The sequence below is a fragment of the Ursus maritimus genome, unplaced genomic scaffold (assembly GCF_017311325.1).
Source record: "Ursus maritimus isolate PB19 unplaced genomic scaffold, ASM1731132v1 scaffold_19, whole genome shotgun sequence".
Classification (NCBI taxonomy): domain Eukaryota; kingdom Metazoa; phylum Chordata; class Mammalia; order Carnivora; family Ursidae; genus Ursus; species Ursus maritimus.
In genome coordinates, this window is record NW_024424341.1 from 46,775,533 (window position 1) to 46,790,799 (window position 15,267).

The following is a 15,267-nucleotide window of genomic DNA, read 5'->3' on the forward strand; positions in this document are numbered from 1 at the left end:
AAAGAAAAGAAAAGAAAAGAAAAGAAAAGAAAAGAAAAGAAAAGAAAGAAACGCAGAGTCTCAGACCCACTCAATCAGAATCCTTATTTTAATAAGGTCCCCAGGGGATTCATGTACAATTAAAGTTTGAAGCACTGGGCTCCTGATTTTGAGATGGTACCCAGCAATGATCACTAATCCCAATCCCACCCCTTAAATATCCTTCAGAGTTATATTCTTTGTGTATTCTGAGTGCCGCTGTATTCTGAGTCCAGAAATCATTACTGGCTCTCACAACCCCTCCCCTCCCCTTTGAGCGTACCCGTCCCGTCCCGGCCTCGAGTAGCAATGCAGTTGGACGCAGACTCGTGGAGGCCACAGTAGTTAGTGAAAATAGGAAAACAGAAGTAGGTCACATTTGAGGGTCAGAGCCCAACACCTCACCTCTGAGATTCCCATTTTACATACGTTATGTAAGGACTTGTCCTGCGTCCTATTTCTTCATTCCTTTGCTGAGCCTTCACAGGTGTGGAGTGAAGGTAAAGTGACTCTTCCAGGGGCACACCGCTAGTGAGGTGGTGGGGTACAGGGTGGGGGAGAGAGACACCTGGGGGATCTCCACGTTGCACTGCTGTGCCCAGAAAGTCAGCAGGAACTCCCCCAAACGCCTTCTTCACGTTGGTTCGCACAGAAACACTCACGGACTCCCTGCTACCTATGGGAGCCACTCACTTTTACGAGTCCTGGTGGGAAAACATTCTAATTCCCTGTCTCCTGTTTCGGGTCAATCATTTTATCTTCCTAATCAATTCAGACCAATAATAATAATACAAAAATTCCTTCACAACTTTCCACCAGAGTTCCCCGCCCCCATCAAGCATTCCACAATTTGCATATGCAAGTGAGGACGGTATTATCATCTCACAGAAGCCCCTCCCCACTTTCTCTCTCCCTCTCCCCCCCCTTTTCTCACCCAGGATGATCTAGCCCGCCCTGTTCATAGGCTGGACATAGGTTTACGGTCTCATTTTCATTCCAAGTAGTTTAACAAAATACAAATATTTTTTTTCTCCAAAAAAAATACTGTGCCCTCCCTTACGTAATGTCTCCATCTTGGGTCACACAAAATGTTATATGTGTACGTGAGTCATTCATCATATAGCTCAGCAAATATAATGGGTACCAGTCTAGTTGCTGGAAAGAAAATGGCAATCAGAACTGCTGGGGCTAAATTGGACCCCCTTCCCAGGGCAACCGATATCTTAACTCCTAACACTGTTCATTGGTTTTACCTATTTTGGAATTCCATACAACCGTAATGATATAGAACACACTTTTTAATATCTGGCTTCTCTTGCTTAACATTATGCCCACGGGATTAATCCATATTATTTCTTGTAGTTATGGTGTGTTTCTCCTTATTGTTTAAAGCATTGAAATCAGGGTTCCTAGGTTCAGCCCAAGGCATCCTAAGTGAAGCAATGCTGCTCTGACTGCCCTCCCGAAATCCTTAACCCCCCATGCCAGTCAGTCTCGGCTGAGGTGTGCTGCAGTGAGGCCTGGGTCCTTCACCTTCGTGACTTACAGCAACACTGTTTCCCTAGCAGTTCACTGTGGGCCTGCCAGCCCTGGCTACGTCTGTAGTCTTTTCATTCCTGGGAGTCTGTACCAGTTTCTTATGCTGCTGAAATAAATCCCCACTGCACATATTGACTACCTACAGTTTTGGAGGTCGGAAGCTCGAAAGGGGGCTAACATCGGGGTGTCAGCAGGCTGTTCCTTGGAAGGCTCCAGGTGAGAATCCATTTCCTTGCCGTTTCCAGCCAGTCATCAATCCCATCACTCCTTCCTCGGCTCTCATCTCTCTTGCCTCCGACTCTGGTCCTCCTTGTGAGGACACCAAGCCCACCTGGACAGGCCACGCCGATGTCCCCATCTCAAGAGCCTTACATTTAATCACATCTGCAAAGTCTCTTTTGCTATGGAAGGTAGCCTTTCGGAGGTTCGGGGATGGGGACACGCATCTTTGGGGGACCGTTATCCTGTCCACCACAAAGTGGTAGGTATAACAGTCTTGTGGCCAAGAAAAGAGAAAAGAGCAGGCCCCTGCAAGTAAGGTTCTTAATACTTCTACCAGAAGGGAGATTTGCCCACATTTGCCCACATTTCACATCCCGCTGGCTCAGGGTCCGCCTCCCTTTGCAGGTTGCCGGTCCAAGTCCAAAACCAACAGAGACGATCCCATGAGAAGGGGCAGTACCTAGTTCCATAATCATCCAAAGGACCACAGGCACCCCAGCGCCAAGAGAAACAGCAGGAAGGATTAAGGAAGGAGTGCGGCTCTTGGCCGAGGGAGCCGGGAAGAGGGAGCAGAAGTGAAAGTCTTTCTCATGGTGGAATGGCTCCTGGGATTTCCTAACCTGACCAACTTCCTCTTACTCGAGGGGAACACCCACGAGTGCGAGTCGTGGGGCAGGGCAGGCGTCACCTGCCGCGGGAGGAAGCTCTATTTCAACACTAGGCCTTGCCTCTCTCGCTCCTGCAGCCCGGCCTGCGGAGGAGCGGACGGTGGGCATGCTGGCATCGCTCCCCTCGGGCCGACACACCCGGGGCTCCGGCTGCTGCCCTGCGCGGTTCACGACGCCCCCATGACCCGAGCCCCGGCCAGCGACGGCCTCTGTCGCCTCTCGGCCTACCTGGAAGAGCTGGAGGCCGTGGAGCTGAAGAAGTTCAAGCTGTACCTGGGCACGGAGGCGGAGGCGAGCAGGATCCCCTGGGGGCGGCTGGAGCCGGCCGGGCCCCTGGACACCGCGCGGCTGCTGGTGGCGCACTGTGGGCCAGACGCCGCGTGGCGGCTGGCGCTGGGCCTCTTCCAGCGCATCAACCGGCGGGACCTGTGGGAGAGAGGACAGAGAGAGGAGCCGCTGAGGGGTAAGGAGGCCGCAGCCGCGGGGGCCCTTCCGCTGGCGACAGTGGCCGCACGCACGAGACCCGGGTCTCGCTTCTGCCCTTGGCCTTGCTCGCGCTGCGTTCTGCCCGCGGCGCCCCCGCTCTGCCGTCTTTGTCTGGAAAATCCCTGCTTCACCATCAGAACCCTGGAAGCACTACCCTGTGTGCGAGTTCTTTCCTCCCCCACCCCCCCGGCCTGCCCCTCGCCCTCAGCCACCCTGGCTGGCTTCTGCAGCGCCCCGATTTCTCTTACTGTACCTGCTGTCCTGTGAGATAGTCGCGACGCTGGCAACACGGTATCCACGGGGCACAAGGACACGCTCTGTGCTTTTAGTGCTGTGTGCGAGATATTATTAGGATCACCCCTGTTACAGAGGTAAAGGACACGGAGGCTCAGAAAAACACGATTTGCCCCCAGGCCAGAGCTCCCCGGATAACACACGCAGAGTGGTTCAGGCCCCGCGCAGGGGTACCAGCTGCTGTTGGACGCGGGGTGGGGGAGAAAACAGAGACCCTGGTTTGTAGCATTTGTTACCCTTCAGGGCGTAAACACGCCCAAGGGCTGATCTGAAGTTCCCAGCGTGATGCCCACTGCCTTGTAATTCGTAGAAATTCAGCGGCAGACTCTTGAACTGGTGAGGCGCGATGACAAGAGGTCTCCCCAGATCCGGGCCCAGGTGGCTCCTTCTCTCCTTGTCTCCATCCTTGGAGAACTCTGCGGGGGCCTCGGCCTGCGCCAGTGTGAGATTGCGTCCCATCTTTACTCAAGGACACCTATGGAAATCAAAGCGCTATCAGCAATAGAGAAAAAAGGATAAATGTATCCATCTATGATCTCATATAATTGTCTTACTCATAGAAGTTCTACGTACTGCTTATAGGGAATTCAAATAATACACAAGTATGAAGTGCCCCCCACTTCTCCCATTGCACCTAAACCTCTCCCCAGCGTCACAACTGATGACTTTGGCAAGCATCCTTCTCCAGACTGCGTCCTTCCAATTCATCAAAGGGCAGCCCCGTGGTCTGAAACTCAACTTTTCCTCAGCTGTGTGGTGCTAGGCGATCAGTGGACGTCTCTGGGCCTCTGTTGCCTCATCAGCAAGACAGAAGGGCTTGGACTAGCTCAGTGGTTCTCGCATGTTGAATGCGTGGGAATCATCCAGACACCTTGCTGGGAAGGTAGAATCCAAGACCAGCAGGTTTGGGGCACCGGGAATCTGCCTTTGGATGTGGGTGGTGTTCAGGGCACGCTTCAGAAAACACAAGGTAGGACATCTCTGACGTCTTTGTCAGTTGTACTATTCACTGATCACCTTTAAAAAAAAAATCATGGTAAAATTCACAGAACGAAATTATTATAAATGAACCAGACTCTTCTAGATATGAAGAGCCTGGTTCACCGTATTCTTGAGTGCCTAGAAGGGGAGTCACAGAGTGTCTTTCTGTGACTGGCTTATTTCCCGAGCACAGTGTTTTCAGGACTCATCCATGTTGTAGCAGGTGTCAGGGTTTCCTTCCTTTTTAAGGCTGAATAATATTCCATCGTGTGGAAAACACACGTGCACATTACATTTTAATTCATTCATCTCTTGATGAGCCCTGGGGTTGCTGTCACCTTTTGGTTATTGTAAGTAATGCAGTTGTTAACATGGGTGCACAACTCTCTCTTCAAGGCTCTGCCTTCAATTCTTCTGAGTATGTACTCAGAAATGAAATTGCTGGATCAAACAGTAATTTTATTTTAATATATAAGGAACACATTGTTTTCTATCGTACCTGCACAGTTTTACATTCTCACCACGGTGCACAAAGGTTCCAATTTTCCCACATCCCCGCCAACACCTGCTATCTCTAGGTTTTCGTGTCCTTTTTTCTTTTCTTTTTTTTTTTCAGTTTTAAAAAAAGTCATCTCTATGCCCAACGTGGGGCTCGAACTCATCACCCTGAGGTCAGGAGTCCCACGCTCCACCGACTGAGCCAGCCGGGCGCCCCCTCTGTTATATTTGTTGAAAGCAGCCATCCTAATGAGTGTGAAGTCTGATTGCTGTCATTTGTCATTAGTTTTACCCGGGCATCCCCTCAGTCCTTGTTTCCCAAAACCTCACACATCCGGTCTTTGGCAAATCCCAGTACTTCCCCCTCTAAGCATTGTCTCCCACTGCTGGCACCCACTTTGCACTTGGCTAACTGCCCCCAGCTCTGCTTTGCTTCCCATCACCCCCCCTTACAGGCTTTCCCCACTCAGCAGGCACAATAATCTTTACAACCGTTGATTAAATCATTCCCCTCCGTTGTTTTGAATCCTCCAAGGGCCTCCTGTTGAGAATAGAATGTAATCCAAACTCCCCAACCTGCTCGCACAAGATCTGGCTGAGCGTGTCTCTCCAAACTCACCCAGCACTCACCCTGAAGCTCATTCCACTCCCGACTTCAATCCTCTCTGTGTCATTGTGTTCTTCCCCAGGACCTTTACACTTGCTGTGTTTTTTTCTGGCTTAGAACGCCTTTGCTCACGTATCTGGCCCCTTGCTGTTCAAATCTTAGACTAAGTGTCTTATACTCTGTTCTGATTACCCCCCCTATTCAACCCATTGAGGAAGGAGGGTTATCCCACTCTAAATGATTTTAGATGGCTGAACACATGACACCAAACACAGGACATATGAGACTGACAACGGTTTCACGTACTCACAGCCCAGGGGAGGAGACCCCATGCACCACGCAGGTCTCGCAGGGCTGCACTCAGGAATACAGTGAACCAGCAGGAGCTGTGGGAGGCAGGCTTTGTAGACACAGGAGCATGGAGTGCTTTGTGACTCCTGAAAAAGGATGAGATTGACTGTTTGAATGATTTCATGGGCTAGCAGGGAACTGGAACTTATGAGAATGAGGACCAGGTGAGGTGCAATAGGTCTAGGAGATGGGGATGAGGTGGGGGGCAGCTGGTCTACTTCTGCTAGGAAAACTAGCACCTAGTGGGACAGGCTCCCACTAGGTGGGGTCATACCTGGCCAGAACACCCGAACTCACACGTAGGCTCACACTTTGGGGTCCTGTGAGGCTCAAAGAGGCCCAGGAAGCACTTGGAATTTTTGCTCTTACATCCACAGAAAAGCCTTTCCTGGCCACCCAAACTAAAATACTACTTTCAAGCACTCTGTTGTGTACCCCTGTTTAATTGTAGATACAACTTTCATCATTACCTGAAGTTATATGAAGTGTTTATTTATTTATTTTTAAAAGATTTTTATCCATTCATTTGCAAGAAAGACATTACATGAGCGGGTGGAGGGCAGAGGGAGAGCTAGAAGCAGACTCTGCATTGACCCCAGAGCAGCGGACGTGGGGCTGGATCCCAGGAGCCCTAGATCATGACCTGAGCCAAAGTCAGACGCTTAACTACCTGAGCCACCCAGGCGCCTCTGAAGTGTTTATTTCTTATGTGCTCAACTCCCCACACCACTGGAATGTAAGGTCTGTGGAACAGAGCCCTTGTTTACTGCTGTGTATCCAATGCTAGCAAAATTTGCCTGGATAACACCGGTGCCGAGTATATTTGTTGGATGGATGGATGGATGGATGGATGGATGGATGGATGGATGGGTGGATGGGTGGATGGATGGATGGGTGGATGGGTGGATGGATGGATGGATGGATGGATGGATGGATGGATGGATGGATGGATGGGTAGATGGATGGATGGGTGGATGGGTAGATGGGTGGGTGCATGGATGGATGAGACACAGCCGAGGACTGAAGAAGAGGGAGGGAATCCAAGCTGACACAACTTCCTGCCTGAGGGGATTTGTTGGATGGAGGGAGGTGCCAATTACCATGATGTGTGCCCAGGAAGGAGAGCGGGTTATGAAGGACAGTGTTTTCAACAGCAGTGCGTGTGAGGTGACCATGGGTGGGCAGAGAGTCATCGTGTAGACAGTTTGACATAACAGTAACTAATATTTTTTAAATTGACATACAAGTTATATCCGTTTCAGGTGTGCACAGTAGCTAATATCATTGTGAGCTAGCCAGAAAAATGCTCGCTGATCTCCTACAATGTCTCTTCCAGATACTCCACCTGGTGGCCCGTCCTCCCTGGGGAGCCTGTCAGCATGTTCTCTGGAAGTCTTTCCTGGAGCTCCAAGAAGAGGTGAGCTATGAGCCTTGTAGCTTGTAGAACGCACAAGGCTACACGCATCAGACTCTCCAACAGAGTAGATCAAGCAAAAAAAAAAAAAGATGTTTATTTCATGTTTGCTTATAACAGGAACCCCTGGGCTGGGTGGTTGCAGAGTTGATGTAGGTCAACAACACCGTCAAAGCCCCAACTTCTTGCTGGTTCATTTATCCTGAGACTTGTCACCTCACAGTTGCAAGATGGCAGCCAAACCATGCAAGTGAATTCCAAGCAGGGGAGAAAAGAGAGACAGAAGGATTTCTTCCTCGAGAGTACTGATTCATTCAGGAATAAAATCAATAAGCTTCCCCCTTCCCAGTGGTCATCCCCCCACTCATTGGTCGGGACTGGTGCACATTCCCAGACCAGCCACTGGCAACAGGGAATGAGATTGCTCATGACTGGTTTAGCCAACATTCATCCCCTGGGGCTTGTGAAGGGACAGCATTCACTGGGATTGAGGGACCAGCACCCATTACCTTAATAGAATCAGGATTGTTGGCAAGGAAGAAATGAGTATAGGCTGCTGGACAGACAGCACCACCGTCAGCAATAACCCCCATGATTTGGACACCCTTTCAAGGCACCTTAATGCACCGGGCATAGCACATGGCCAATATATTGTAACACTGTCTTTGTTCTTGTCCTTATTTTAAGCTTTTCTATTTTCCTAATGTTCTCTGTGTCTCAAAATAAGAACACTTTCTCTAAAGACTAAGACTTTTACAGAATCCAGACATTACTGTCACAATTATCTTTGTTCAATTGAAAAATGTTTTCTACATGAAATACAATCTCTGTTGACAAAAGAGAAGGACGGTTGGTGTATTTATGAACCTAGAAGTATTAATATTTATTAATATGCATTAAGGGAGCTAATAAAACTGCTTTATCAACAGATGAATGGATAAACAAAATATGGTATATATACATATAATGGGATATTATTCAGACTTAAAAAGGAATGAAATTGATACTTGCTACAGCCGGGATATACTTTGAAAACATTATGCTAAGTCAAAAGAGCCGACACAAAAAGTCAGACCCTGTGTGATTTCCCGTACATGAGGTCCCTAAAGTAATCACACTCATGAGACAGGAAGGGACGGTGGCCGCCAGGGGCTGGGGGAGGGGGAGGAATGAGGAGTTAGCGTTTCGTAGGCACGGGTTTCCGTTAAGCAGGATGGAAAAGTTCTGGAAATGGTTAGTGGTGATGATTGCACAACTTTGCGAATGCGTGTAATGTCACCGAGTCCATCAGACACTTCAAAGTGGTTAAAATGCTAAATATTATGTTACGTGTATTTTACTACGATTACAAATAAAAGAGTACATGCGTTCCTTTTGAGAGAGTCCTGGGATCAAATTTAGATCTCTTGTTTACCTTCCTTTGGGCAGCATTAGGGGGCTCTGGTGACATCCAAATATAAAAGGATATATTTTTGTCTGGACCAGGGTCCCCCTACCTGGGCAGCACTGGCAGTTTGGGCTGGACCATTCTCCGTTGTGGGGCGTCCTGGACACTGTAAGATGTTGAACAGCATCCCTGGCCTCCACCCACTAGACGGTGGTAGCCTGCCCCCACCCCCCAGGTGCGGCAGCCAAAAATATCTCCAGACCTTTCCAGAAAGCCCCTCAGGGGGGACACCATCACCCTGCTGAGCACCGCTGTTCTAGATTATGCAGTCACTTCTACACCAAGTAGATTTCCCAAAGAGACTTTAAGCACAGGACTTATGGAACGGATAAGTTCTCTGGTGCAGGTGCCTATCTGCCTTTTCTCAAAGGGGACACGTGGCAGCACTGCCTTCTCAAAGTTAAACATGCATGCAAATCATGCAGCGGTCTTGTTAGAATTGCAGTTTCTGATTCAGTAGGTGGGGAGTGGGACTCACGTTTGCATTTCCCACCAGCTCCTTGTGAGCCCACAAGGGGCGGGATTTCAGTGTCTCTTCACCGGGAGGCCCGAGGGAACCAGTGGCTGAGACTGACACGTTCCTTAGGTGCCCTTGTGGTCTTCCATCAGCTCCTGGGCGGGGACCACTGTCTGAGTAGCAAGGATAGAATACTGTGCCTAAAGACAGTTCCATGTTAGTGCCTCTGCTTCCCAAGAAAAGGGGAGATCTTTATAGAGAAGTACCAAGGGTCCTGGGCTCCATCCAGAAAACCGTCCCATGGATATCGTGGAACAAGTAGGCAGCAGACCGTGGTTGGCTTTAACTTATGAATCCATGAACGGTGGCTGATGAGTCTCCCTCGGACCCCTCCTTCCTCTCCGTTAGATCCCCAGGAAACCTACAGGGACTATGTCCGCAGGAAGTTCCGGCTGATGGAAGACCGCAATGCACGCCTGGGGGAATGCGTCAACCTCAGCCGCAGGTACACCCGCCTTCTCCTGGTGAAGGAGCACTCGAATCCCATGTGGGCCCAGCAGAAGCTCTTGGACACAAGCTGGGGACAGGAGAGAACCCTGGGACACCAGGCCAGCTTCATCCAGATGGAGACCCTCTTTGAGCCCGACGAGGAGCGCCCTGAGCCGCCACGCACGGTGGTCCTGCAGGGAGCAGCGGGGATGGGCAAGTCCATGCTGGCCCACAAGGTGATGCTGGACTGGGCCGACGGCAGGCTCTTCCAGGACAGGTTTGATTACGTCTTCTACATCAACTGCAGGGAGATGAACCGGACCACCGCCGAGCAGAGCGCCCAAGACCTCATCTCCAGCTGCTGGCCTGAGCCCGGCGTGCCCCTCCAGGAGCTTGTCCGAGTCCCTGAGCGCCTCCTGTTCATCATTGATGGCTTTGATGAGCTCAAACCCTCTTTCCACGACCCTCAGGGCCCCTGGTGCCTCTGCTGGGAGGAGAAACGGCCCACAGAGCTTCTCCTTTGCAGCCTGATTCGGAAGAAGCTGCTGCCCGAGCTGTCGGTGCTCATCACCACCAGGCCCACGGCTTTGGAGAGGCTCCACCGCTGGCTGGAGCACCCCAGGCACGTGGAGATCCTGGGCTTCTCTGAGGCAGAAAGGAAGGAGTACTTCTACAAGTACTTCCACGACGCGGAGCAGGCCGGGCAGGCCTTCCACTTCGTGAGGGACAACGAGCCCCTCTTCACTCTGTGCTTCGTCCCCATGGTGTGCTGGGTCGTCTGCACCTGCCTCAAGCAGCAGCTGGAGGACGGGGGGCTTCTGAGACAGACATCCCGGACCACGACCGCGGTGTATGTGCTCTATCTCCTGAGTCTGATGCAGCCCAAGCCGGGGAGCCCGGCCCCCCAGCCCCCGCCCAACCAGAGAGGGCTGTGCTCGCTGGCGGCCGAGGGCCTCTGGAATCGGAAGGTGCTGTTCGAGGAGCGGGACCTCCGGAAGCACGGCCTCGCCGGGGCGGACGTGTCTTCCTTCCTCAACATGAACATCTTCCAGAAGGACATCAACCGTGCCAAGTTCTACAGCTTCATCCACCTGAGCTTCCAGGAGTTCTTCGCGGCCATGTACTACCTCCTGGACCCCGGGGAGAGGGGGTCCGGCCCGGAGCAGAACGTGACGAGGCTGCTGGCCGAGTACGGCTTTTCGGAACGGAGCTTCGCGGCGCTCACCGTCCGCTTCCTGTTCGGACTCCTGAACGAGGACACGAGGAGCTACCTGGAGAAGAGTCTGGGCTGGAAGGTCTCGCCTCACGTCAAGGCGGAGCTGCTGCGCTGCATCCAAGGCAAAGCCCAGAGCGAGGGCTCGACTCTGCAGCAGGGCGCCCTGGAGCTCTTCAGCTGCCTGTACGAGATCCAGGAGGAGCGCTTCATCCGGCAGGCGCTGGGCCACTTCCAGGTGGTCGTGGTCGGCAACATGGCCACCAAGATGGAGCACGTGATCGCCTCCTTCTGCGTGCAGAGCTGCCGGCGCGCCCTGGGGCTGCACTTGCACGGGGCTGCCTACAGCACGGACGAGGACGATGGGGGGCCACGGGCTCCGGGGCCCCAGACGCTACCGGCACCGTCGTAAGTACTCGGTGGGGCGCGCTCTCCGGGCTCCTGCTCTCGGCCAGGTTGGTGTTCTCAGCTGGGGCTGGTGTTGCCGCCACCCCAGGACATACGTGGCAATATCTGGACAAATGCTGGGTCGTCACAACTAGAGGAGGTGGGGAGGGGGGTGCTATGGTATTTGGAGGGTGGAGGCCAGGGATGCGGCAAAGACACCCCAGAGTGCCCAGGATGGCCCCCCACCACAGAGGATGGTCTGGCCCCAAAGGTCCACAGTGTCCGGATGAGTGTCCTGCTCTTAAACAGAACTCATCTGGACTAAGTCGGGGCCCCGGTCAAGGAGACCGTATCCAGCCCACAAATATTATCAAGGGTGCTTTTCTACAGGGTGCAGACAATGTGAGCAGACCAGCAGTGCCCTGCCAGCCCAGACATCCTAATGGGAAGGGAGAGAGACAAAGAACAGTAAATACACAAACAGGCAAACAAACAAAAAATGATCATTCGGGTAGTTTCAGTAGAGAAAAGCATTATAAGGAAAATAAAACAGGGTGGTATAAGAGACAGTGATTTGGAGGGCTGGGTGGTATGAAGGGGGGGATGGAGGAAGGAAGCTCGGAGGAAGTGATTCTTTTGGCTTTTTGGCTAAGGCTTTGTGTTGGTTTGGGTTCCCCGAAAGGTGATCTTAGGCACGAAGAGCTGAATGTAAGTAAAATAGAGGAGGGAAATCGTCCTTTTTCCTTCTACCCTCTTAGGTCTTGTACGGAGGCCTGCAAATTAAACAGACAAAAGACAGATCAACAGAGAAAAACAAAGACGTTATTAGATGTTTATGAGTTCTGGGGCGCCTGGGTGGCTCAGTCAGTAGAGCATGTGACTTTTGATCTTAGGGTCATGAGTTCAAGCCCCGCATTAGGCATAAAAAAAAGTTTATTAGTTCGTCCTCACTTACACCTGGGAATCCCCAGAGATGAGTAACTCAAGGGGCTGGTTAGAATCTGTAACACAAGAACAATGCATTTTTAGAGAAGTAGCAAGACAAAGGAAAAGGACACTGAGTTTCTCCGGAGGTTAATTGTGGGAAGGCAGAAATATGCGGGAAGCTAATGGGCTGACATGTTTGTGCAGGTCTGACTTGGATCTCTAGAGGAGGAAAATTCTTTTCTTCGCTCTTTGGGTCTCTGGCGGACCTAGGAATTAAACTGACACGTGACAGATTCACAGGAGAAAAGGAAACAGTTTATTGAATTTTCACATGGGCCTGGGAGCCTGGGAGCCTTACAAGACCATCAACTTGTAAAGAACTGACAGGCCATCTGAGGACACGTCAGGCTCAATTCCAAATCAGCTTTACCATGCCGTTACACAGAGAGCTAAGTTAAAGGGTCTCTGAAATTAGGTGCCCGGCTGATCAGTCAGTTAAGCGTCCGACTCTTAATGTCGGCTCAGGTCTTGATCTCAGGGTCCTGGGATCGAGTCCTGCGTGGGGCTCCCCGCTCTGTGGGGCATCTGCTTGTCTCCCTCTTCCTCTGCCCCTCCTCCACCTCATGTGCATTTGCTCACGCATGCTTTCTCTAAAATAAATAACATCTTTAAAAATAAATGGATAAATAAAATGAAAGATCTCTGAAATTGGGGGTGCACCTGGCTCGGTCAGTGGAGCATGTGACTCTTGACCTCGGGGTCATGAGTTTGAGCCCCACATGGGGCATAGAGTTTAATTTATTTATTTATTTATTTATTTATTTATTAACACACAAGCAGGGGGCGTAGGAGAGGGAGAAGCAGGCTCATAGCGGCAGAGCCTGATGTGGGGCTCGATCCCATAACGCCGGGATCACGCCCTGAGCCGAAGGCAGACGCTTAACCGCTTAACCGCTGTGCCACCCAGGCGTCCCCATAGAGTTTACTTTAAAAAAAAGAAAAGAAAAGAAAAGAATTGACAAGACAAAGGGCTTTGGGCTGGGGAGCAGTACATGGTGAAGTAACAAGGTTGTTTACCTAGGCTTTGTGGCCCAGAATTCACTCTCTAGTGGTCAGGTTGCCTCCCTTCCTTCTGGTACAGGGAGGACACTCTTCACGTGCGAGACTGATCTGCTCTCAGGGAAGAAGGGCCAGATGGTGGTGGGGTAGGGGGTCAGGGACCCTCCTGCCTCTGCCTCTTTCTCACACTCCTTCAGCTCAAGACATCTGAGGTGCCCCCTCTTGGGGTAGTGTGTTCTGAACCCCAGTGGCACCACATGTCCATCTTCTCGGCCATAAAACCTCCCCAGGAAAGGGATTTATGGCAGTCCTCACTTTCAGAAGTGTCATGTAAAAAAAAATAAAAATTAAAATTAAAAAAAAAAAGTGTCATGTAAAGGAAGTTCTGGGAAGGCTTCTTTCTGAATCTCGTTTGCCTTAAACTCAAAATAATCCTTATGCCACAGTGGCATATTTGGGGGTGGCATATCCTGTTCCCCCAGAGCACTTTCTTTCGGAGGTGACCCCAGGCAGTAGAGAAGAGAAGGAAGGGAGGCAGCCAACAGAGGGAACATGATTGGGCGGGTCACTAATCGGACCTGGAGGTATGCCTCAGCCCCTCCTCGGGCAGGGGAGCAGGGGTCTTGAGCTGTACCCAGTCAAGTTGGGGTGTCAGCCCCCAGGATCTCCCAGTCTGCTCACCAAATGTCCGCCACTGACCTCAGTGAGGAGATGAGGCAGCCATGGGAACATTTAGGAAGGAGAGGTGTCCTAGGGCCAGGGGTACAGGCGGTAGGGATCAATGTGCGGACATCCCACTCTGACTGGAGGCTTACTTCCACTTGGCACTCTGCCCTGCTCTGCACGACTCTTCATCCCACGTGGAGGCAAAATTCTGCTAAGCAGGATCTTCCCTGACCCAGATGCCCTAAATGTGCCCTAAATGTGGGGCCACGTGCCTCGGAACTTCTGTTAGCACGCTCCAGGATGCAGGAGGGGGTGGAGGTCAGGGGCCCGGGGTTTGGAATCACACGCACACCAGTTAGCATCCCGACTCCACCGCTCACGAGCTGTTACTTCTGCTGGTCGAGCCTCGGTGTTTCTGGACAGAAAATGAAACTAAAACTCCGACCTTTTCAGGTTTGTTGTAAAGGCTCAACGCTGGGTTGCATACAGGGTCAGAAGCCAACAGATGTTAGATGTCACCTTTTCATCATGACATTTTCGTAACAGTGTAGACACTCTGAGTACAATGATTTGTTAGACCCACCAGCTCCATTGTGGTTAAAGCCTCTGGGGCTTTGGGGTCCCATATTTATTTATTTATCTCTCTCTCTCTCACATAATTATATATATTATTATCTATTATATATAATTATTATATATAGTTATATGTATAATTATATATGTACTATAAACGTAGGGTTTTTATGTAAAATTTTTTTAAATTATTTTTTAAATATTTTATTTATTTATTCGGGGGGGCAGAGGGAGAGAGAGAAACTCAAGCAGACTCCATGCTGGGGGTGAACCCCAATATGGGGCTCGATCTCACGACCCTGAGATCATGACCTGAGCCAAAACCAAGAGTGACACGCTTAACCGACTGAGCCACCCGGGCGCCTCTAAACCTAGGTTTTAGGACAGACTGTATAACTAGAAGTAAATCAGGAGCCTTACCGGCCTCATGTCATACCCTGTGCCATGTGAGTCTGCCTGTTCTCAATCCCAGACCGATTCAGAGGAAGAGACTGTCATAAAGATTTTAGAGGTTCCAAAATTACAATATCTCCCAAAATTCCATAGGAAGTGCAAAGCTTCTAATTATAGCTTGGCCTTGGTCAGCAGAAGTCACTCCGAGTCACCTCATGAGAACAAAAGCCTCTCCTCTCACCCAGAGAGTCCAAAGGATTTAGGAGCCCTGGGTCAGGGACGGGGTCAAAGACCACATATTGGAACAAGAGATGGGCCTAGTGCTCTTACCACTTAGGAAATCACATCGGTTTTAGGGGCTCTGTGCCAGGAACCAGGGACAGACACCAATAGAGACACTTTCTATTCTCTCGTAAGCAGGAATTATAAATGCAAACGCTTGCCAAGGCCAGAGTGGGGAGCACAATAATGCCGCCGTCCCCCAAAGACCCCTGTGCCCTAATCCTGGAATGGGTGAATATGTCACCTCCAGGTTAAAAGGGACTTGGCAGGTGTGATTAAATTCAGGATCTTGAGAT

General features: G+C 50.8%; 1 protein-coding gene and 1 long non-coding RNA gene across 4 annotated transcripts in view; one reads left to right on the plus strand and one right to left on the minus strand.

Moving 5' to 3' along the window:
- The window catches only part of LOC103672891, a 10,931-nt gene extending 8,594 nt beyond the window's left edge, over positions 1 to 2,337 (minus strand). Inside the window, exon 1 of the long non-coding RNA XR_571267.2 lies at positions 1,701 to 2,337. This is a non-coding gene — a long non-coding RNA (uncharacterized LOC103672891). The remainder of the gene's footprint in view (positions 1 to 1,700) is intronic.
- Positions 2,338 to 2,340: 3 nt separating this feature from the next.
- The window catches only part of NLRP12 (NLR family pyrin domain containing 12), a 28,615-nt gene continuing 15,688 nt past the window's right edge, over positions 2,341 to 15,267 (plus strand). For all 3 annotated transcript variants that reach the window (XR_005835732.1, XM_040633900.1, XM_040633901.1), the window contains exons 1-3: positions 2,341 to 2,910; positions 7,001 to 7,081; positions 9,391 to 11,092. Coding sequence is in view for 2 of the 3 variants with exons in the window: in XM_040633900.1 (XP_040489834.1) it covers positions 2,370 to 2,910; positions 7,001 to 7,081; positions 9,391 to 11,092 (2,324 nt within the window). In the remaining variant the exon portion in view is untranslated. The remainder of the gene's footprint in view (positions 2,911 to 7,000; positions 7,082 to 9,390; positions 11,093 to 15,267) is intronic.